This window comes from Haplochromis burtoni, unplaced genomic scaffold (genome assembly GCF_018398535.1).
Source record: "Haplochromis burtoni strain Fernald_Lab_line unplaced genomic scaffold, NCSU_Asbu1 Contig_695, whole genome shotgun sequence".
NCBI lineage: Eukaryota > Metazoa > Chordata > Actinopteri > Cichliformes > Cichlidae > Haplochromis > Haplochromis burtoni.
The window spans coordinates 167,962-190,759 of NW_024583056.1; the positions used below are offsets into that span (position 1 = coordinate 167,962).

Consider the following 22,798-nt stretch of genomic DNA (forward strand, 5'->3'; position numbering starts at 1 on the left):
GAAGCACTTCATCAGGATGGGAGTAAGTGCAACAGGACGGTAGTCATTAAAGCAGGAGGGAGATGACTTTTTTGGAACCGGAATGATTGTGGTGGCTTTAAAATTTAAATAAATGTTGTCCATAGAGGTTACACTTGGGATCTTAAATATAGGAGCAAAAGTATAAACTGGAACAAAGAATATAAGTAATTGTTTGTTAGTGTGTCTGTTCTGACCACTGTCTTGGTGATGATAGCAAAGTAGAAGTACAGTTCCAAATAAATAAAATATGTGAGGAAATGTATAATTGGTTGACATTTTCTTAAAATTTTATCTTTTTCATCAGATCAGCAACTAAGAGGACGATGAATGGACTGTCCAAATTGTGAAATCAGCAAATGTGGAAAGTAATCTATGTGAGTGAAGAACAGATGTTTCAGACTGCTCTAAATGTTGGTCTTAGACATGTTACTTTCCTACTGTTGGCCTTAGTATAGTAGCCTTAGCATAGTAGCATGCATACCTAATATGGTCATCTTAGCCACACAGCTGGGACTGTGAGCAAAAAGCCCCACCCACCGCCATTCAAGCTTTTTTTCTTCTTCTGATCAGCAGCCAATCTGAAGAAAGTTGGCTTAAAGAGGAAGGGATAAATAAGAAGTGTTTTGAGCTTGGAACCATGTAAACCTACTCTAGAGTACAAGAATAAAAATTAATAACTTAGAAATGAGCACAATAGATTTCCTTTTATTAAGAAGAAAAAAATCTCATATTTGTAAAACCTTACAAAGACATGGAGACAGTCTTATCTCTTGTACTGTGGAACAGAAGAAAGCAAAATGAATGATGCCCTAGACCTGTCACTGCATGGCAGGCATGATGTGGGGTAAATCAAAGTTCAGCTGACCCAATGGATGCAAGAGAAATGAGGGTGTTTGTAGGCATACAAGTACAAGGATATACTAGCGCAATAAGTAGAAATGCATGTTGACAAACAACCCGCTCACTTTTCCAACCTTCAAAAAAGAACCATTACTACAGGACATCAAATTGTCAGTGAGTCAAGGCAATAATACCAAAGGAAAACTTTTATTCATTTCTGTGATGTCAGGTGAAAAAATCCAAAGCAAAATTAAAAAAGAAAACAGTATTTCACAAACTGGAATAAGAATAGTATTTTTGATACTTTGGTATCTGATTATTGAGAGTCACATCTTTAAAATAAAACAAAACACCAAACACACTTTTTGGACACTGAAAAAAATTCATGAATATGAAGACAATAATGAAGTGAATGAAACTAATGATCAAGTGTTTATTAAGGGTCGTAAATCACTGTATTTTATTATAATTATATTATTAAATATATTAATTATTTTAAATTAAAAACATAAAGAAACCCAATGAGTCAGTACATAAAATCAAGTCCAAACTGAACACCAATTTAGTTTGACAAACAAATGCTTTCGTACAATGTTGAACTTGTTGAAGTTTGCATGTCAGGTTGTAAAAGAAGTACTTATTGCATAATAACAACATTAAAATTTGATTACCTTTTTATCCCTTTAAATCTAGTGTGTTTCTTAATCTGGTTGCTCCATCATGACTTATTCTAGTAATAGCCTGTGTTACCAGGAACTTAAAAAGGATTTTGCAGGCCATGCTGGTGAGTGATCCAGTCCGCTGCAGCTTGTTCCTGTTACTTTAATTAGAAAGAATCAAAAAGTATTTTCATACTAGTTCTGCCATGTTGCTGCTTTTATCTCCCCAGCACCCAGCAGATCATCAAACAGCTCGAGGGAGACAGTCAATAAACACATGCTCATACTGCCATCTCCCACCGGCATTTCCTGTTCAGCTATTTCCTTTTCCTGTCTGGGTTTGAAGAAAAAAAGGGTGAAATGTGTTTTGCCATTCATTACTGTGCGCTTTGATCAAACAAGCACACAAACACATAAACTCCCGCTGAGGCTCAGGCCCGAGGAGTCCATTTTATTTTGTTGAGAAATAGTTCATGAGGATCAGAAAGGATGGATTTAGCTTGTCGGACCAACACAAAAACATACACACACACATACTGTATTCAGCCTTTTAAACAGAAGCATAAAACTTGTTCCTGTGTTTTAAATGGCATTTGTTCAATTTTTGTAAGAAAAATCTCAGGTTTCTTTAAACTGAAAACCTGAGCCCTGAATGTGAAACTGTGCATTCACGTGTCCCTGTACTGTTATGAAATGTAAATCCTTATTTATGCTCTGCTTCACACCTTTAAAAAAATATCATGACTTCTCTTTCACACTCTGCCTACACACTAATGGCACAAATGCACTGGTTGTGAGTCATGTCTGAAGTATGAGATGCCTTCCTGTGGATCATTTGTTGGAGATAGACCCTACCTGTAATGCCCAACACCTGATGCCAAACGACCGGAGACAAGTGTCAAACATTTAGCAGTTCAGTGGACGTAGGCGTGTGTGTGATGTTTAGTTAGCATTCAAATTCACTGAAGTGTGAAACTTAGGACATGGAGGAAGACAACAGTATTGCGTTTAATGAGTTTGTGTAACGGAAGAAGGACAGAAAAAAAAAAACTTCATATAATCAATAACTCACTCAGGAAGAAGACTGAAGTTCAAAGTCCAAAGTAAAAGTCTCAAAAAGATCTCAGCAGTTGGCACACAGGGGTTGAGTGCTTGCATCTTGTCCTGAGATTATTTTTACACATAAAAACCTTTTTTAGTAATAAATCTTTTACTCTGTCTAGGCCTGGAAGAGGCGCTGGTTTGTGCTGCGAAGCGGTCGACTGAGCGGAGAGCCGGACGTTCTGCAATACTACAAGAACCCGCATTCCCGTCGGCCAATCAGGAACATCAATCTGAATCTGTGCGAACAGGTGAGATGACAGATATATTACTATCTCACCTAATGTTGGATTTATGTCTTTAAACATTTTTTTTTTGTAAATATGATCTTATTTGCAAAATAAAGAGAGAGTGTGGCAACACAGATTTTGTTAATAAAATCAGTTCCTGAATTTTCTTTATGAGAAAAGAGAAAGTTTCTCTTATTTCAACTTTGACTGATCTTCTTTTTAAGTTTCTTTCTTTGAGCAGTGCAAGACTTGTAGCACAGAACTACTAATTATTAGATTACACCGAATCACACACTGTGAAAGTCACAACACTAACATTGGTTTGGTAATAATACTAAAAAGATTGTGTTGGCATGGCCACACATGTCTTGTGTGCAGCATAAAATGTGATTTATTTAAGGTGGTTTCTGCTGAATGATCTTCCTTTGACACATCGGAACATTGCAGTAAAGTCGAACTTTGATAGTCTGTCCACAGGGGACGAATTCTTGGCGCACAACCTTGGGATTGTCAGAAAATAGATCATTGTTGTGTTCCTGACCTGGTGCAATCAATTCAGGTCTGGACATTGGGGACACTTTGATTAAAAATTGCTGTTGGGCCAGTGATCATTAGCATAACGGTTGAATTACTTTGACACGGACTGTGATATTTTGTTTTTGGGAAAGTTTGAAATTACAAATCCGCATGCCTGAGTGTCTTCTAAGATGCAATCCAAACATGCATGTGTGTTGGGACTCGACGGCCCATAGGGGAAGGTTGACCAAATTTAAATTAGGTATGATTTTTCACTTTTTGAGAGACACAGGGAACTTTATGATCACATCTCATAATTTATTTTTTTTCTTTCAAATTCTTTTTGTTTGTTAAATGCCAATTGAATGTGTGTATATTATGTACATAGATACTCAACTATGTAAACACTTACACTTAATAAATCCTAAGGGTTGTTTGACTGTTTGACAGTAACAAGTCTGCTCCATTTCTGCCTCTCCGTCAGGTGGATGCTGGCCTTTCTTTCACGAAAAAGGAGCTAGAGAGCAGCTTTGTTTTTGACCTCAGGACAGAAGAGAGGATCTGGTACTTGGTGGCTGAGTCTGAAGAGGACATGAACCGCTGGGTGACATCCATCTGCCTGCTCTGTGGCTTCAACCCTACTGATGATGGTATGGTAGATATCCAATTATTAGACAAGTGAAAAATGCTCTGTGTACCTTTCTTGTTTTGCATTTGAAGTGGATGTTTGCCTGCGTGGGCTGTGGTTGAGTCAGTGTGAAAAGTAGGAGGAGGAGAGAACATGCATAAAGAAAAGTAGACAAGTATGCCTTCACGATTGTGGCTGCCATTGACTCAGACCTGTACAGCAATACATTTAAACAATATAAATATTATGATATTGTTATAGCAGCTTGCCCTTGTACATTTGAACTTTGTGTTCACACGTGAAATGGATCCTTTGAGTTAAACAGTCTTATTTGTGTTTATAATAGATGGATGTTTTATCAGAGGTTTCATATTCTGAATAAATTTGATATAACACATATAAATTTGATTTTTTGATATAAATTTGATATGATACAATGCAACAAATCAGTTATTTTTTTTCCATATGTTGACTGTAAAATCAATGGTTTCTTTGTAATTAACATAGATCTCTTTAGGATTAAAGTTATAGAAAAAAACATGTAAAAGAGCTTCTGTAAATTCACACATGAAGTAAGTCACCGCTATACTAAACATCTATTGTAATGCAATCAAACACAGTAATGCCAATATAGTTTTTGCATCATCAATACTGCACCACACTCCAGTTTATTAAGGTTTTCCAATGTTTTGCTCAGATAATCAACAAATGTATGTTAATATATAACGTATAAATAATAAATATATTGGTAGCATTTCAATAAAATGCACTTCAGTACAACAGGAAGAATAACAAATTGCTGGTAAAATATGCATTAAAAGTATTGAAGTGGCGTGCCTAATAAACTGACATGACAAATACTGGCTGAGCTTTGGGACCTTTGAACAGATTGTCTATAAGGTTTTTAATTCCTGAATTAGCTGATTTATTTTCTTTCATTGTACAGTTCCAGAAAGACCTCTTGTCTCCTCCTCCACCTCTGCAACATCTATGACCCCAGTCAGTCACACCACCACCATCTCTACGATGACAGGGTTAGTCCCACCACCATATGACCCGGTGAGTGTGCGGCACATGGAGCCTGACCGGAATTCAGAGGAGGATTATCTGTGGTTATCACAATGCCAGAGTCACATCAGGTAAATAAATGAACACAAAGATACAATAAGACAAAAAAAGCCTAGTCATTAATGTCTTAAAGCTCATTTTCCCAGCTTAGTCTTAGACCAAACATGTTTTCTAGGAGGTTCAGGCTTAATCCATGCCTGGCAAACTCTACATCTCAATTAAGATAGATTAAGTTACAATAGGTTATGGCCAGATTTTTTTTTCACCTAAGTCTAAATGATTTCCAACTACTTAGTAAAGGTTATCTGGTGATTTTGTCTGTAAACAATTTAATCCTCTTTTAAGGATAGTTTTAAAATATCATAGGAAGATATTTTTCTGAAGATTTAACTTTAATTAAATAAGCAAACATGTCATAGATGGAATATCTCCAACATGTAGTGGATGGAAAAATCGAGATACAGAACACTTGAAACAAACCTGATGGATATTGTATATATAGTATATTGTATGTATACAATTACAATATTGTTAGGGTTTTCTAACTAGACATTGCGAATGTATGAGGGGACATGATTGTGCAATTGAGGGCCATTGCTCATGAAATGACTTGTCAATAACTGAGTAAAAAATTCCCAGCTTTATCATCCTTTTCTACTTCAGTGCATTAGGACCATAATCTACAAGTTAATCTTCCATTCAGTATCACTTGAAACTCACGATCGAGACACTAAACTCATCAGGAAACTACTGAAGGTCATAGATTAAGGGATCTTATGGCCATTTTCCCATAGATTTCTATGCACCCAGAAGTCTTTTTGCATTAATTAAGTTATTTAACTTTGAAGGTATACTCAGAATTCCTAATGTGTTAATAAATCCTGTTGTTAGCAATATCATTTAAGGTAACAGAGCAGCGAATTAACTTTAGACGTCTTCTGAAGCCTTTAGAGTTTCGCTAAAATTTTAACCTCATAGAAAGATTTGCGGTTTCTGTAAAAACTGAGTTAAAATGCCAAAATGAGTCCAGAATCTATACTTAAACTCTAACAAAACAAATAAAAACACAATGATAGAAAACAGAATTATAAAAGACAGCCTGTCAGATCTGCAAGCTTTGTTTAATATATCTAGTTAGTTTTTGTTTTAGTCATATTATTGCTCAAAACAAAATCCTAAAAATGCAAAAATAACTTTTCCACTCTGACTCCAGTTCCACTCCAGTTCAGACTAAAGAGAACCAGCTGAAGATAAATCAGCTAAACTACCAGAGTTACAGGTTCAGACGTGTTGACTCTAAGAAAGGGGATTTGAGATTTAGCTTGGATCACACCCACGGAAAAGGTTGACTTCATGAAACTTCATGGGAGAGTTCCTCAGAACAGCACAATAAAACCTATTTTCCTCCTCAGTTGGAAAATGTTTGATCTTTCCAGACACGTTTAGTTGTTGAGGTTTGAACCCAAAGCCTTGAGTGGACTATGATGGGAAAAATCAACAATAATTGTAATGCAAAGAAAACCTTTCTATTTTATTCGTCTTTATTTTTGACCAAAATAAACAGATAAACTATACAACTTCATAAGGAAAAAAGAAAAAGAAAAAACAAACTCTTTTTATTCAAGTCTTTTTGTTGATATCTCTCTCTTTCTTTTTGTAGGGCTCCTTTAGGGTCATCCACATCTCTTGAAACTGACTACAATGACAACCTTTACCCGCCTCCCTCTGCAACCTCCTCTTCTTCTTCTTCTTCTTCCTCTCCTTCCCTCCTCCCCAGCAGCCTTCCAAATCCATCCTACTCCTCTTCCTCCTCTTCTTCTGGCTTTAGAGTGGTCCCTTGGACAGTCACTGCAATGTCGAGCCCTCTCAGCCAGTCTTTAGATGCCAGCACAACCCCTGACTCCCAGAATCGAGCTGGCAGACCCCGCTGTCACCCCTCTCCGCATCCCAGAAAGCACTCCCTGGATTTTCACCTTCGTCCAGTAGCAATACCTCTCAGTGATAATGTGCACTCCAATGTGCATCCAAGCACACACTCATCCACCACTAGTGGTTACCAGATCCCACGTCCAGTATGCACTTCACAACCGCCGCCCCCTCGCCGCCCATCTTCTACCCCTAGTGTGGACTCCCTAACCCAAGCAGAGCTTCATGCCTCCACCCCTACTCCTCCTCCGCGCCCACCAAAACCTCCTGGCATTGCAGCCCAAGGAGAAAGCTCAAAGCTTGCCACACTCCCCCGAACTGCCTCAGAGCCAGAGAGGAGGGATGAGAGTGTGGATGGAGGAGGACATCTGCCAAGGAGCAACACCGTCACTACACCAGGATGCATGCATACAAGTAAGGAGACAATACTGTCCTGACATTGATAATTCAAACAAATAATCCTTCAGATTTCAATGCCAAAACCAACATTTCATTCATTAGATTTTTTATTTTTCACACATTCAACAAATCAGATTTAGGGAGTTCTTTAAGGAGCCTTTGAGATGCCAGTTGATGCATTTTATTTCCTCTTGATTAACGTCAATACACACAACACCTGAATATGAATAAACATAATGTGCAAATAACAGACGAGAAGATGTTTCTGTCTGTCTGCAATCTGAGTCCCACTGAGCTGTCAGTTTGAGCTGGCATTGATTACATATGGGTACCTAATCTTTGTACAGAGCCAAAGACAGACAAAATGAACCTGGTAGTTTTCATGTGAACATTTTTTTTCTTCAGTCTTATATAGTGACCAGCAGAAGTCTTGATCTAGTTATCTCTTATCTGGTATCCACATGTTGGGGCTATAACAATAGCTCTAAAAATGTAGTTGTTGTCAAAACAAGTCGACCTTCTGGCTGGTGTGTTCCATGCTGCATTTGGATTCAACCAGGCTCGCTGTTTTTGACATTTTATAGTCCTTGTGCTAAGCCAATCTATAAGTTCTAGCTGTAGAACTAAAGATAAATCAGTGCCAGTGTAAGGCATTGATTTAGCTGCCAAAATGCTTTACCGTGTGTACCATGTTTAGTGGATATTAATCAGCTGTATGTAACTTAGGCTGCAATTTAAAGCAGGGTAGGCTTTACACAGCAGGTTCATTAAGGTTTTATTGCTGCTGCAGGAAACTTGTGACGTAAAAGAGACTTTATGAATCTGGAGACTGACAGTGTTGGATGGTAATTCTCAGTTGGTTCTTCAGATCTTTTTGTTTTAATTGCCATTATGCAAACTTGTAATGATCCAGGTTTCATTATGTTTTATTGTAGCTGACTTTTAAAACTAAACAGTTTTAAAATGTGTTGCTCTAAACAAAGTTACTGTGATGTCACTTCTGGATTTGCTGGCTCTTACTTTGAAGGCTTTTGGTGTTTCGAAACCTGATATGAGGAGTGAGATGTAGATATGACTGAAACCCTACGGAAGATTGTGATCTCATGCTTTTTTTTCATCAGTTGAACATAAATTTAATGCTGTATTCAGAGAGATAGAGATAGACCTCCCTTAATTTAACAAACAAGTAAGGCTGTTTACCACTAATTGCCCTGCTAGTTATTAAAAATAACGCAGCTTTAATGCACGTCACTGGATTCATTTTTCAAACCAGAAGACAATGTTCTTGTTCTTCATGAATTTTATTGAGATAGCATTTTTTTTCTACGCTTCTAAAACACCAACCACTAACATTTTTACCATTTTACATTTGTCATTAATTTAATCACCAAAGTGTCAGATTTGGAGTAATAATCCCACAAAAGGTGCAAACTAATGAAAACTGGTTCACATGAGAACACCTTCTGGTACCAGATGTGCCTACTTAGTAATATTCAGAGACAAGTTCATGCACATTAATGTTGTACTCAGTTCAATGCTAAATCTTTTTAGGAGGCTGCAATCACTGTTTGCCATCTGATTTTTAAACCTCGTACCTGAGGGAGATTATGCAGAGCTAAGAAGCTTTGTTGTGCAGAGCTAGCAGTTCTGAGGGATTATATTGTTACAGCTGAAACTGTTTGTGCATGATTGCTCCATAATTTGATTCATTAATCAAACGTGAACTTTGCCCAACAACAGCACAAGGAGATTTCTTTTCTTTTGTTTTTTTTAATCCACATTCTCTTTCCAGTTCTATGAAGTTTCCATCATAAAGAAACAGCTGCTTTCAAGTATATCTAAGATAGATTCATGCAAGGTCAGACTTGTTATTTCATGCATGTGGTTGTCCCACCTTCTTAGATTACCCACCATGCGTATTCAGTTTCACATTTGGTCAAACCCACTGTACAAATGCTGTTTGTGTAAATGCGTGTCAGCAGAAGTCTACGATCTGCAAAGGTATACAAGTAGTTGGCAGTTTACTGGAAGAGCTTTGCCATTGGAAAGAAAATCACTTTCACTTTCACATCTGTAGACAAAAAACAAAAAAAACAACAAAAAAACCCAGCAAGAAACAAATAAATAGAAAGCCAAAACAAGTTTGTCTGTTATCATTGAACAGAGGATTGAGCTACTCATGGATTTTGTCTCAATACTTTCTGTTTCAGGTAGCGACTCTTTTTACATCCCTCGGTCTTTGTCTGACAGAGCAAGCATGTTTGATTTCAGTGAGAGCTTCAACAGCTATTTTGTAAGTTGAAACCTCCAAAATAAAATAAATGTTAACTTTGAACGACTATTCTATCTTTTATCTCTTTCTGTTTTATCATGGATTTATAATTTTACAATGAAAACCAACCTGCATTCTTGATCCATTTTTTCTCAGTTTAACAAAGGCATGGTCCCTCTGGGTAGTGTCTGTTCTGAAGATGATGATGTGGATGAAAATTATGTTCCCATGAGTGCTGCCACCTCTGAGCCACCGGTTGCACCCAGGTCTGTAAGAATTACGACACGTAAAATAAAGATTTCTTTCTTAAAATCAGCCTCTCAAATTGTCATCTGCACGATGAAGCTGTTTTAGGGCCTCTCTCTTTAAGATCCCACTTCGTGAAATTCCACTTTCTTCTAATAGGCTTCCCCTTACTTTGTAGTACTCAAGTGGATGAATTGGCCAAATCTGGCACATTTACATAGTTCATGAGCCCTTAGTAGACTATCAATCAAAGACGCACAGACACACAAACAACTTAATGTGAAAGAAATACAGGTATGACAATATTTCAAAAACATATTTGTATTGTGTTGAAGAGCTATCAAATGAAGATGAACACAGTTCAAGGTGCAAGGAGTTGATGTAACCTTTATTTAACAGAGCAAGTCATAAAGACCGCTTTGTTAAATAGCAGTCTTTATTAACAAATAAAAGCCTCCCAAGCAAACACACACTGAAAAAAAACACACACCTGCTGATAAAACACTAACCCCTGGTGGTGGCTTGATGTCAATCAAAATTTTCAGAGAGTTGTTACAAAAGGCACCTTTAATCTTTGGACTAAAACACAAGCTAACATCACCTCACATATAAGGAACTACTTATAACTATTAGTAACTACTTCCCTCACATGTGCTGTACCAATGTACTAGTAATGTGACGTGACAATAAATTTGATTGATTTGATAAACCTAATGACAGCCAATGCTGTGATGAAAAGAACATCTGGGACATTTGAAATTGGAATTTACAATTCAGTAACGTTAATTTCTGATTAATTTTATTCTTCTTCCAGAGTGCCTCCACCCTCAGACCCCTCTGCCCAGCTCCAAGAAGGCAACTACGTCCCTATGACCCCTCTGACATCTTCATTTCCTATACACCCCACCACTGTCATGACTGACATGGCATCTCTCGGGAGGCAGGTGCCTCCCCCTGCGCACATGGGTTTCCGTAACTCCGCCCTGACTCCCCTTGCTCCTCTCACTCCACCGCTCAGGAAAAATACCATGAACACTTCTGCTGGAGGTGAACAAGAAGCCGTGCCCCCTCCGATCCACCGCAACCTGAAACCACAACGAAGAGGTTAGCGGAAACTTAGTGGGAAATTAAGTTTTGTGTTAAATTTAGTACCATTCTACTGTGAGAGCTGGAAGCTGTAACAGAGCCTTTATTTTAAAAAAAAATAAAAAACAAAAAAAAAAAAGAGAAAAACTCCTTACGTTGAATTAAATAATGTTCCCTTTAAAAAATTTTGTATTTTCAAGCATTTTGGTGATTTGTAAAATTCACCTAAATAACCACAAGCATATTTCTAAGGAAATGAACTAGAGTTTAAAAACCAGATTCTGTCTGTTCATAGTAAGCATTAATGTAGCATTAGCTGAGTTGCTGTTGCAGCACTCTTTGGTAAATGCCATCTGTTTTGCGGTGTGCGTGTCTCTGCAGGGGTTTGTGCCAATCAGCCGGTGGACAGAAATGAGAGCCAAACTCCTGAGGAGCTGACAAATAAAACAAGAGGTACAAACTACAACACACATTTACATCAACACTTAGTTTTCTCTTGATATTTAAGACAATATTAAAATCATATGGCTGAATAATAATGAAAACAAATAGAAAAATCAAAATTTTGCCAAATATTTAAAATTCTAGATATAAAATATTTGCTAAGCATCAAAAAGTAAACATTTTGCATGATCAGCGAACAGTCCAGCAGAGGTGGAAGATGTAAAAGAAGCTTTAAAAAATGATTCAAAGTGTAATCACACCAGCAGAAGCTGATGCATCCACTGAAGCAAGTAAATGCAGTAAAACATCTGAACCTTAGAAGCCATGAAAAACACTGGTGAAAGGGGCTTTCCATCAGAGCTTCTTGTAATTACTTCCCACTTCATGATTCCTCTTTTTGCTTTTACTCAGCTTGTCTTGTTCTGTAAAATCACATTTTGTTGTCTGTGCTGACAACTGATTTTTTTCTTTTAAATTGTGGTTTGAAGACAATACACCCACTTATAAAATGAAACAGTTTTCAAACTTTGACCCTAAGCTTTCTGTTCCTGAAACACTTGGCTGTTTCTCCTCTGTGGGACTCTTCCCCCCCCCCCCCCCCCCCCCCCCCCCCCCCCCCCTCAATATATGCCATTTCATTTTGTTTTAATTATTCACCTGCTCCCACTTTGCTCAACGAGCCTGCACTACAAGAGCACGACAGCCACACACACAGCGACACGAACCAGCTGCTGCTTATAGAAACGTTCACATTAAATTCATTTCACAGTCAGGAAACTGTTTCGGGACACGCAAGGAAAAATCCCCCACCTGATTTTACTTCCTATAAAAATTTTATTCTGTTTTTAATTACAATAATAAACATTAAAAGCCAACATTAAAAGTATTACTAGGATGCTTTGGCACCATTTACAGTTTTTAGTTGTTTTCAAAGAGTGGTTTGTCCAGATAAAAGAAAAATTTCTGTCAAATTTGTCATATATGTGACTGCTGGCTGGTTCACACATCTAATGTGAAAAAAACACAGCCTGTCTTTGTTTTTTTCCTCAGCCTGCAGGTCTGCGTCAGCCTGCTTTCAGTTGGTCAATACAGCAATAAAACAACGAAGTACACGTTTTCACTCAAATCACCCAAAATCAACAGCTGAACTGAAAAAAAAGGGGGTTTGAAATGACTCAGCAACTGAGGAAGACTATGAATATATTTAGAAAATCAGACCTCAGGTCTTACTTTTTTATGTTAAACTGTGAATTTTTTCAAACTCGAGGCTTAAAATAAACAATGCAATGCCTTTTGTTTTATGCTGACTAAACAGCTCTAATCACAGATATAAAGGAAGGACAAGTGGAAATACAGTTTTCTTGTTCTCATATCCTGAAAACAAGCAGCCCCTCTTTGAACTAAACCTTACATTATTTCAAACTGTAATAAGTAAAGCCGCCCTTTTTTCCCCATCTTTTGTCACCCAGTAAAACCTGCTCCTCTGGACATCTCTTCAGTGCAGCAGGACTGGCAGGAAGTCCCCCCTCCAGTGCGCTCGCCTGTAACACGGACCTTCACCCGTGGGTATGTTTGTTTGCGTGACATGATCACGTTTACTGCAAGGTCAACAGAAAACTACAGAACACAAATTTACTGCCTGGAACGCTTTCAGAGTAAGAGAGAGGAAGGATGTGTTAATAGCTGAGCAGCAATCTACTGCCACCGTGTGGTGCTTAAGGGTTACTACAAGGACTTTTAGATCATCTTACAACAGCAAGATGTTGTAATTTAAGTTAATAAAAGAAGAATGGAGTAGAATCAGTAAATATAAATACTAATTAACAGTAAGTAGTTACTCTGTAGTAAAAACTACAAAGTAAAAGTTTTCTTTACTCAGCCATCAATAGAATAAATATTGATTGATTTGTCTGACCAACAATCTATAAGTCAGCAAAATTGAGATGAAGTTTTGCTTTAAAAGCAAAAACTACCTAATCTTAAATCATCATGTAAGATTCATTTTATATTTATGTGTTTGTGTGACAGACCCTCCAGTCGTCGGATGGTCACGCCGAGCTCTGCTCACAGCTCTTCACCGTCCTCTGATTCCGATGACCCAGATGACAACTATGTTGCAATGATGACCTCTAGCCTCAGTTTCAGTGCCGGCGAGCAGGTAAAACACACACATCTCCCCTGTTTTGTTCCATTTTTTCACAATGTTCCAACTATTCTTGCTTTCTTTTTCCCCATTTATTCTTCTTCATCTTTTATTCTTATTATATTGAAAACATTTGGCTCATCTTTTGTTATTTGGGGCTTTGTTTCCCTTCTTTCTTTGAAATATATTCTAATACCTGATTGTGAGTACCTTCCATCTCTCTATCATGTCTTAACATTTTTTTCTTTCTTCTAGATTTCATAACTCCTTTACTAAACTCTCTACGTTACCGTTTACAGTCTCTGAGACTTATGATGCACCGGGCTTCAGAGGGCGGAGTCAGCAGCCCTGTGTTACGACGAGCCAGAGATGACAAGCAGGTGGAGTACCTGGACCTTGACCTCCACACTGGACAATCAACACCAAGCAGACAGGTAAACCATCTCTCGCTGTTTCACTCTGTCATTCCACACGAGTCATAACATTCAATTAAATGTGCTTTTGTTTCTTTTACTGTTATACTATATAGCATATGCATTATTTAATTAATAATTTGTCATCAGATATAAATAATACATTTTGACTGTGATCATTTTGTCTGACCACCAGAGGGCACCAATGGATTACTTTTGTTTTTCCGAGTAAATAATCTAAAAAAAACCGCAAAAACCCCAAACTCCCAAAAATCATATAAATCTTTCTCATTGTGTTTCTGTGTAACCAGAAACGCTGCACTGGAGAAGGTTTAACCGGGGGCAGTGAGCACGCTGGAGACGGCGAGGATCAAGCACGAGGCCAGCGTACACGTGTGGACTATGCAGTGGTGGACCCCAAAAGGACCAAGGCCCTGAGGAGCACGCGAGAAGCACGGCATGCTGGGAGGATGTCTACGGAGAAGAATAAATTATGAAAAACGCACAAACACACACAAAGTTCAAAACATGCTTCTTATCCAGGAAAAGAATAAATATAACTGCAATCCATTGGTGGACAAAGTGACTGATGGACTGTTATAATCTTAGAGTCATTACGTTAATATCAAGTATCTACTTAGGAAAGTATTCACATCCTCAGACAGTTTGGCAGATCTGTTAAAATGAGCTTGGGGCATGCAGGAACCATCTACAGCCCAGTATATCAGCTGATATACATCCCACTGGTAAATATCGTATAGGGCTCATATTTAAGTTTCAGCACAACTAGAAGCCACTTCACTTAAGTACACAACAGATTACTCTGGATTTTTTTTTTTTTAACAAAGGTATGTTGATGATGTGAATGCCTTGATTGGCAGGTCTTGCAGTTAGTCATACAAAGCTGTTGTCATTAAAAGATGAATATCAGATAGTTTAACTAAGTTATTATATAAAATGTACAGTAGTTTATAGTAACAGTTCCTTTTTTTATTTCCTCTCCACACTACAAAACCACACCACACTACCATATTTTATTATTTAGTTTTTTATATAAAATGAAAAATTTTCCTTGGTTATTAAAACCTTCAAATACCCAGAAATCAAAGTCACATTTGCAGAAATAAAGGACATGACCCTGTTCTCTAAGATGACTTTCAGTGGCAGCGTAGAAACCCTTAGAAAAGGCAAATATTCTTTGAATTTTAGAGTTTAAATCACCAGCAGGCATTTGAAGATAAAAAAATCTAAAAATAGAAATGTATTTTAAGCAACACAATGTCATATTAATGTTCGCACATATGCGCGGATGATCTGTCAAAGGATGGTGATGATTCGACACAAAACTGCCCCTTTCAAAACCACAGGTTGACTTGTCAGAGTTTTTGGAAAGCCCGTTTTTACTGAATGGAAAACACCACACTTTGGATAGAAGGCAGGGCAATGAGGAAATGCAGTCTTACTCAGATCCTACATAAGCAAAAAAGAATATAACAGCTGCTTCTCTAGAGCACTGGAACTTCTTCATCTACTTCTATTCAAAACAGGTGACAACATCACTTATTTCTCCAGGGTAGTTTTTGCTGCACCGTAATATAAGATTTCAGTTTTGCTTTAAATCTACTGAGAAAAACTGTTTGACTTGTTTTGTGCTGTGATATTTTTTTAAGCCAAAAATCTCTGGTGACTTTAATTTTGTATGTCTATGTTAAGTTTCCCTAACGACATGCATTAGTTAGATTTGCTCCTCTGAGGGAGTGATAAACGTGGCGGGAAGTTTGTGTTTTCCTTGTGACTAACACACAGTTATTTTCCAGTGTATTCATCATCGCGATGTGAAGCCTTCTGTCAGATCCTGTCTGTCCAGATGATGGATATAATCTGTTAATGCTGATTTATGTGATCGTAGTAAGAATGGAATAAACACTATACATCACTAGCAGGGCCAGGGCCTGGTGTATTTTTCATTCATTTCCAAAGAACACAAAATTGTTCAAAAACCAAAACAGTGTTTTGACAATCAGGAGAAAATAACGACTCACTTTATCAAGTCCAAGTCTCAGTGAGATGCCATGTATTTGTATAATTCAAAGACAAGACACAGACAAAACCAGCGGGTGCACATTTTGCTGTAACCACTGCAGCTCCATATTTTGAAACTTCAAGATTAGCATACATGCTGCCATGATGGTGGCTTATTTTTGGAGTCAGAAGTAATCTTATTTGGATTAGAGGATGGATTAGAAAGCTACCAGCTAACATTAGCAATGCTGGGTTAGCATGCTGCACCCATAAACTCCATGAGTTCATCAGGCACAAGTAACAGACTTAGCCCATAGTAGATCATACTACAGTTTCACTCAAAAAAGATGAAATTGTTTGTGACAGTTTTACAGTGGCTTAATTTTTGCTCACTTTCTAATCACCCAGAGTACCCTCTTTTTCAATCCCACTGTCACACTGTCAGTCATTAGGCTTGATCTACAGATGTTTTAGCCTTGAAGGGGTGGATTGTAAAAAATCAAAAAGGAGATAAAATCCACATTCCCGGAGGTGAGCTACTAGACATTTTAATTATGTTTGCTTAATATACTTCAGTTAAAAAAAAAAAAAAAGAAAAGACAATAAGTGTGTGACAAATACAGAGTTTAGTAAACATACAGCACAAATTGGAAACTTTGCATCTTATAAAGAATGACCTTTTTTGGCCATGTTTCTTTCACTCTTAGTCTGGGCTCTTGTTGTCATTGACCAACTTCCCGTTTCTGTTTTCCTGCACATTTTGCTCTGCGGAAATGCTGATGTGTGAAAGAAGTGGACTTACACAAAACTGCTACACTTACATTTGAATTAGGTGGCTTTGTAGCTATGTGTTATTAGCTGTGGTAGTATACAGTAGAAATACATTTTCATTTACATTTTCCCTGATAACAACTAATGTTAATTCTGATCATATGTTATTTGCATATCAAAATATTGACGTATGACAGTAAGTATGACGACAACAACAACCCAACAAACCTCATAGCTCAGAATATGCAAAATAATTATTACGGATTTGAGAGTAGTTTTTTTTTTAGTTTTAGTGTATTTCTGTAGTCTGTAGTAATATGGCCAATATAATGCTATTTTGATGATTCGTATTATATCAGATCTTACTGAAACACTTTGAATAGAAACCTCAAAAATAAGCAGTCTCAGATGAGTCATCATCTGAGTAATGTGCTAGCCTTTCTTAGAACTCTGAAAAATGTTCACTGTTAAACTGGTTTCTCTTTTTGGTGTTTAAGAGGGAGTGTCAAACTAAATGTGACCGGCTGATGTCAGATAAGGAAAACAGTTTGCAGAAAAAGAAAGGAGCCGTGGAAGACACACTTGCTGCTGTAATAAGCATGTAAGCAAAGCAAGAGTTTATCGTGGAACTTATTAGCTGGCTGAAGGTTTCAGAGGGACTTCAGAAATTCTATTGAACAGAGAACATTTGGTAAGGGCTATATGATATGTCATGTGTAATATGTAAGTGAAGCTGCGACTATGTGTGGATGTCTGTGGAAACAAGTCACTGGTGCTTGTTGTAGTATTGTATAACAGCAAAATTAAAAAGCAATGACTGTGTATTTATAATTAGACAACAGAATTTGAACTTTCTTTGTGGATTGTTAACAGTATTTTCAGTGTAATTATTCAGTGTTTTATAGTCCTGTCATTGTTATTCTGTGAACTACCATCATGTGTGTTCATTCACAGGGAGAAGACCATGTGTAGGAGCTTTCTCCTCATAATTCTGACTTCATGTTTCTGCGGTTAGTTGAACCTCCATGAGGACGCTGATTTAGTACCTTTGTGAATTTATATTTTACATAAACATTTAGTAATGGTTAGAACGGTTGTTTTTAATAGTTTAGCCATCATCATTCCCAGAGGAAAAATTGTGATAAATTTAGATGAACTCGAACTTTTTTGTCTGTCATCTTGCTAATGCCATGCAGTGGCTAAAAAATTTAGCTAGCATAGAATAGCCCAGATTTGAATTTCCTACTTTGCGTCAAAAATAAGCTACATAGTACAAAAAAACAAACTTAGTCTTACTAGCAAACTGGAATAGTGGCCACTTGACCAACAGCTGCATGTCAACAGAACAAGCTATAGCTATTAGCTGGTTGCTAGGCTTCTCTCTAGTCTGAGTGGAGGAACTGGATTGCTCATGCAAGTGGGGTTGTTCCCTTTTTGAGTCTGAATTTGTCCTGGCTCCTTCTCTTCCTCTCAGAAATGTCCGCTAATCATAACAAGGATCTGTACTATCAGGCTGAAGAAAATAGTGACATCACAGTAGAATGGACGTTTACAACCAAAGTTAGCATCACCATTTCATCGCTTAAGATCCACTGCCTGCAGTTACCTGAGCTGAAGGTTTTCTTCAATATGGACACTAGTTCTGATGAGCCTCAGCACGAGCAGTTTGCTGGACGTGTTCAGTGTGACAAAGACGCTCTGACGACAGGACGAGTCAGACTTCAGCTGTCCAGAGTTAGGAGTAACGACTCGGGGCGCTACCTCTGCAGGATGGCCACTCAGTTTGGAAAGAAGGTTAAAGAGTTCAGGCTCAACATCACTGGTAAGCTTTGTGTGTGTGTGCGTGTACGACTACTATTCCTATTTCTGCTACTGGAGTAATGACATTTATTTACATATCACCTTTACAAAGCTAAAAAAGGGCCGGAAAAACAAATTCATATTGAAAACACAAAACTTTAGAATACACAAATACATATTTACAGTTAAAATAATGTAAATATAATAACCAGGCTTCAGGGTGAGAGAGGATTTTTTGTGTTAATGGAAATAATCAGGAAAGCAGGATTCCTTGATGGATCCCACATCTTCTCAAAGTTATAATCCACAGGGGGCACCTTGGAAGTCTGCAGAATCTGCAGTCCACTTGGAAAATGATGGAAGTCCAAATCCTTCTCAGAGTTATAATCTAACATGGCATTGATAATGATGATCATGATGATGTTGAGGGAAATGGAGACAAATCCAAACCCTAATCCCCTTTAATCCAGATACTTTTCTCTTTAAAACTGTGTGTCAATTACAATAATCTCAATACAATCCCCTTTTTCACTAAACATACACTTTGAAAGTCAGGCATTCAGAGATCATAGTGTACTCTATGTGGTCATTCACTCTCACATTCACTCTCATATCGTTCAAGGATGTTTCTACACAGGCTGTCTTCTAGACCCGAGTTACGCCTGTATCTAAAATAATTATTTTCTTTTCATACTTTTATTCTTAGTCATCCTTTTAGCCAAACTCAAACATCTTTATATTTACTAATTATGTTCTGATCATTATTGAGCATAATTAACTTTCACCATTTAACACTGTTTTTGTTGATCAAAAGTATAATGATGGTTTGGCAACACAGATCTTATCTTTTCAAACTAAGACATGAATAAAAAGTCTGCACACACAAAATCCGGACATTAGAATAGACATTATCACTGCTCAGACTAGATCTGTCTGCTAACATGAAGATACATTTTAAATTGCGTCTTAAAACGTATTATTTTATTGTGGCTTTTGATTCAAACTAGTATGTTATTTCGTGGCTATTTTTTTTTTTGTTTGTTTCAAACAATTGTCATATTGTGTCTTGCCCTCCTTTTAACTGTTTCTTTTATTCTGTCTTATGCTCTTGCTCTGACCGACTGTGAAGCATTTTGATGTCATACTGCTTTTATGTTTTATGTAACTGCTTTCAAGTTGAGTTTGCCTCTCCAGCAATGGACATCTTTGGTCAAATCTACTTGTTTTTAAGTGTTAAAAATTAACTGAATTTGAAAATACATTTATTTGGTATGTTCTTTCAGTAATCCTAATCAGTTGTATAATCAACACTTGTTTTTCACAGCAGCCACAGTGAAACCCAAGCCAGTGACAGCAACACGAGAACCAAACCGAAAACCTGAGAGAGGAGAAAGAAGCCTTTTTTCCAACTTGGCATTGGGTGCAGGATTGGCAGGATGTCTGGCAGCCTTTGTCATACCAATCATTTACCTCTTTACTCTATACAGACAGGGGACAACTTAAAGTATAAAACATAGTACACTCAGTCATACAATAGCTTCTGTAGACCTTGGTAGTGACTCTGCAGGGCTCTGGAACTTGGCTAGAGATCGTCTGATCACTGTCAGCGAGCTTATTGGATATGGGTGATTGTCCTCCTGGGAGAGACCAATCTCATCAGGATGAAGACGATTACTTAGAAAAACTGCAGTAACACTTCACTCTCAAGGATTAAGTGGAAACAAAGAATGGAAGCAAAGTGCCTGCTCAAGAAAGTGCAATGAGGAACATACATGTTCTTCTGCTGCCCCCTGCTGCTCTGAAGAGAAATGCAGGAGCTCAGTGACAAGTGCTGAGCAGGTCCTTCTGAGCTTTTGAAAACGGTTGGACATAAATCACAGAAGTCTCTGAATTCTCACCGTTTTCTACCTTATTAGTGTTACAGCTGAAATGTGAATTTAAAAAAAGAGTAACATCTATATTTAGTAAAATAAGAGAATACGGGTTTTTAATGACCTTTTATGTATTGTTGATAGTGACTCTGTTGTACTTTTATTACTGGATCTTAGTCCTGCATTTGACACACTGGAAAATAAGTTTTATTTTCCATGATTAACAATAAAATGGAGAAATCATGTAGGAGAGTCATGCCAGCAATTAAAACCGCTTCCTGTATCTTGTTAACCACAAACAAATGTAATCATGTGACCACACAAACACAAATGAGGAATACCTTACAATAATCATCAATCTTTCTTAGACTCAAACACATTGAAAGAGTGATCAGCAATCATTTTTGTCATTTCAAGTCACAATACCTAAATTTTTATTTTATTGTTGTTAAGGAAATAAAGTTTACCTCATTTTTTCATGTTAATTTCAGTCAGGTTATGCTATAAAATTAGATCACAGTCTTAAGATAATTGTGGATCTGGGTCATTGTCTGAAAACAGTTTTTTAAAAATGAGGCTTGGGGGAAAATGTGACAGTGATATTGAGGCAAGTTGAGTCAGTGGCTGGAATATAACCCCAAAGAGTTTATGTAGACTATGTGCCTAGAAACATCTGCGTTTAAGTGTTCATTTCCAGTATTCCACAGAAAAGCTAAAGATGGCCAGACAGTGCAAAAGATAAAGGCTTTGCATTCTTAGATGATCTAAACAGAGCAGCAATGCTCTGCAGCAATTGATGGTAATGAAACTGAGCTCCATACATATATTAGTCTTCCCAAGGGAGGAAATATGTAGTTGGTTCTGTTTGTTTGTCTGATTGTTAGCAGTCTAGCTCGACAGTTTTCAGTATTATATTATATCACATTATTTTGTGATGGTAGATACCAATAAGTTTGAGTGGTTTTGATTTTGGTGAAAATGAGGTCAACATAAAGATCACACCAAATGTGAAAATCAGTATAAAAGTTTATGTTACCCACAATGTTTTATGAATTGTCTTCAAACTTCACAATATAATATGCTTCTGCGGACATGAGTACCTAGGACACCTGAACATTTGACCTGGACCCTTGTTAGTAGTCTACCATGGAAAAAAAAAAAAAAAACTTAAAAGAAACCACAATGTCATTAGATATAGTATGAAATATCATACGAAAGAACATGGAGAGAGCTGCACAACACGCGTTATTTTACGCTACCCATTGCCTTTTGGGGGAGTGGTGTTCTGAGTCCTCTTGTCCATCTTGTAGCTAACACACTAAAATCACAATTTAATATTTACTGAAAATGTTTCCATAGTATGAACAGGAAACAAATGTATTTTTACCTTTATTGAACTGAAGGCTCAATAAAGTTTGAAATTATCTCAAGCCTTAATGTGCAATTTTATTTACCCTTGTAGGGCCCATTTTACCCCAACATTGGGGCAAGTTGAGCCATGTGCCTAATGTTTTGATAGGTCATTGTTCTAAAAGCAAGGTGTTTGATAACTGGACTGGTTCTTATATAGTGTCTTTCTCACTACTCAGAGAGTTTTATCCAACTTGCCTCATTCACAAAAGCACTTTTTCCCCCTTAAGCGCAGTTTAACATTCACACTAATGCATCAGAGAGCAACTTGGGGTTACATCTCTTGCACACTGCAGCCAGGGATTGAACCACCAACCTTCCCATTGTTAGAGGACCTGCTCTACCCATGCTTTACAGAGTTCCTGTTTCACACAGTTAATTGGCTGAGTTCCCTTTTTTGTTTACATGGTCTGAAAAGGCATCACTGTATCACCAGCCCTGCAACTTTAGAAGCACACATTACAGACAGGTTTCACTCTATCCCACCTTTACCAGGTTTTGACAGAAACCTGGTAAAACACACATATTTGTGGTGAGACTCCGCAAGAGCCATTTAATTTGCGTATTTTGACACTTGTCCACTTGTGTTGAATTTTTGTAATACACTTCTGTATTTACAAACTATTAAAACAGGTTATTTAAAATCCACAGATTGAAAGCATACATTCAGGAAGGCTGTGCATTTAAAAGGCCATAAGTATTGTCCAAAGAATCCAGTTGATGGATAAAACTTTGATCATGTTGTGAGGCATAACAAACACCCCCCCCCCCCAAAAAAAAAAGCCACCGTCCCCATTGACACTTTAAAGTGAAAGGTGGGGCATTCGTAAGATTAGTGGCTGTTGCACCAAGCCTGGAAGTTCATACGTGTCCAGCTGATAGAGATCACGTCCTCTATCATTAGGCAAAGGTTCTTGCTCTGTGCAGCTCTG

At 37.5% G+C, this 22,798-nt stretch overlaps 1 protein-coding gene across 5 annotated transcripts in view; it reads left to right on the forward strand.

Moving 5' to 3' along the window:
- LOC102289393 (GRB2-associated-binding protein 1) overlaps nucleotides 1–21,828 on the forward strand; it is a 30,273-nt gene extending 8,445 nt beyond the window's left edge. Inside the window, exons 2-16 of one of the 5 annotated variants that reach the window (XM_042215320.1) lie at nucleotides 2,744–2,872; nucleotides 3,852–4,017; nucleotides 4,942–5,134; nucleotides 6,724–7,403; nucleotides 9,599–9,681; nucleotides 9,817–9,926; nucleotides 10,721–11,010; nucleotides 11,374–11,445; nucleotides 12,906–13,002; nucleotides 13,465–13,594; nucleotides 13,879–14,013; nucleotides 14,304–17,476; nucleotides 17,740–17,795; nucleotides 18,260–18,607; nucleotides 19,910–21,827. In XM_042215320.1, the coding sequence (XP_042071254.1) occupies nucleotides 2,744–2,872; nucleotides 3,852–4,017; nucleotides 4,942–5,134; nucleotides 6,724–7,403; nucleotides 9,599–9,681; nucleotides 9,817–9,926; nucleotides 10,721–11,010; nucleotides 11,374–11,445; nucleotides 12,906–13,002; nucleotides 13,465–13,594; nucleotides 13,879–14,013; nucleotides 14,304–14,489 (2,271 nt within the window). In that variant the 3' untranslated portion in view covers nucleotides 14,490–17,476; nucleotides 17,740–17,795; nucleotides 18,260–18,607; nucleotides 19,910–21,827. Of the gene's footprint in view, nucleotides 1–325; nucleotides 396–2,743; nucleotides 2,873–3,851; nucleotides 4,018–4,941; nucleotides 5,135–6,723; nucleotides 7,404–9,598; nucleotides 9,682–9,816; nucleotides 9,927–10,720; nucleotides 11,011–11,373; nucleotides 11,446–12,905; nucleotides 13,003–13,464; nucleotides 13,595–13,878; nucleotides 14,014–14,303; nucleotides 18,608–19,909 lie in introns of all 5 variants that reach the window. The other 4 variants (XM_042215321.1, XM_042215319.1, XM_042215318.1 and 1 more) reach the window with 4 other exon arrangements.
- Nucleotides 21,829–22,798: the final 970 nt, after the last annotated feature.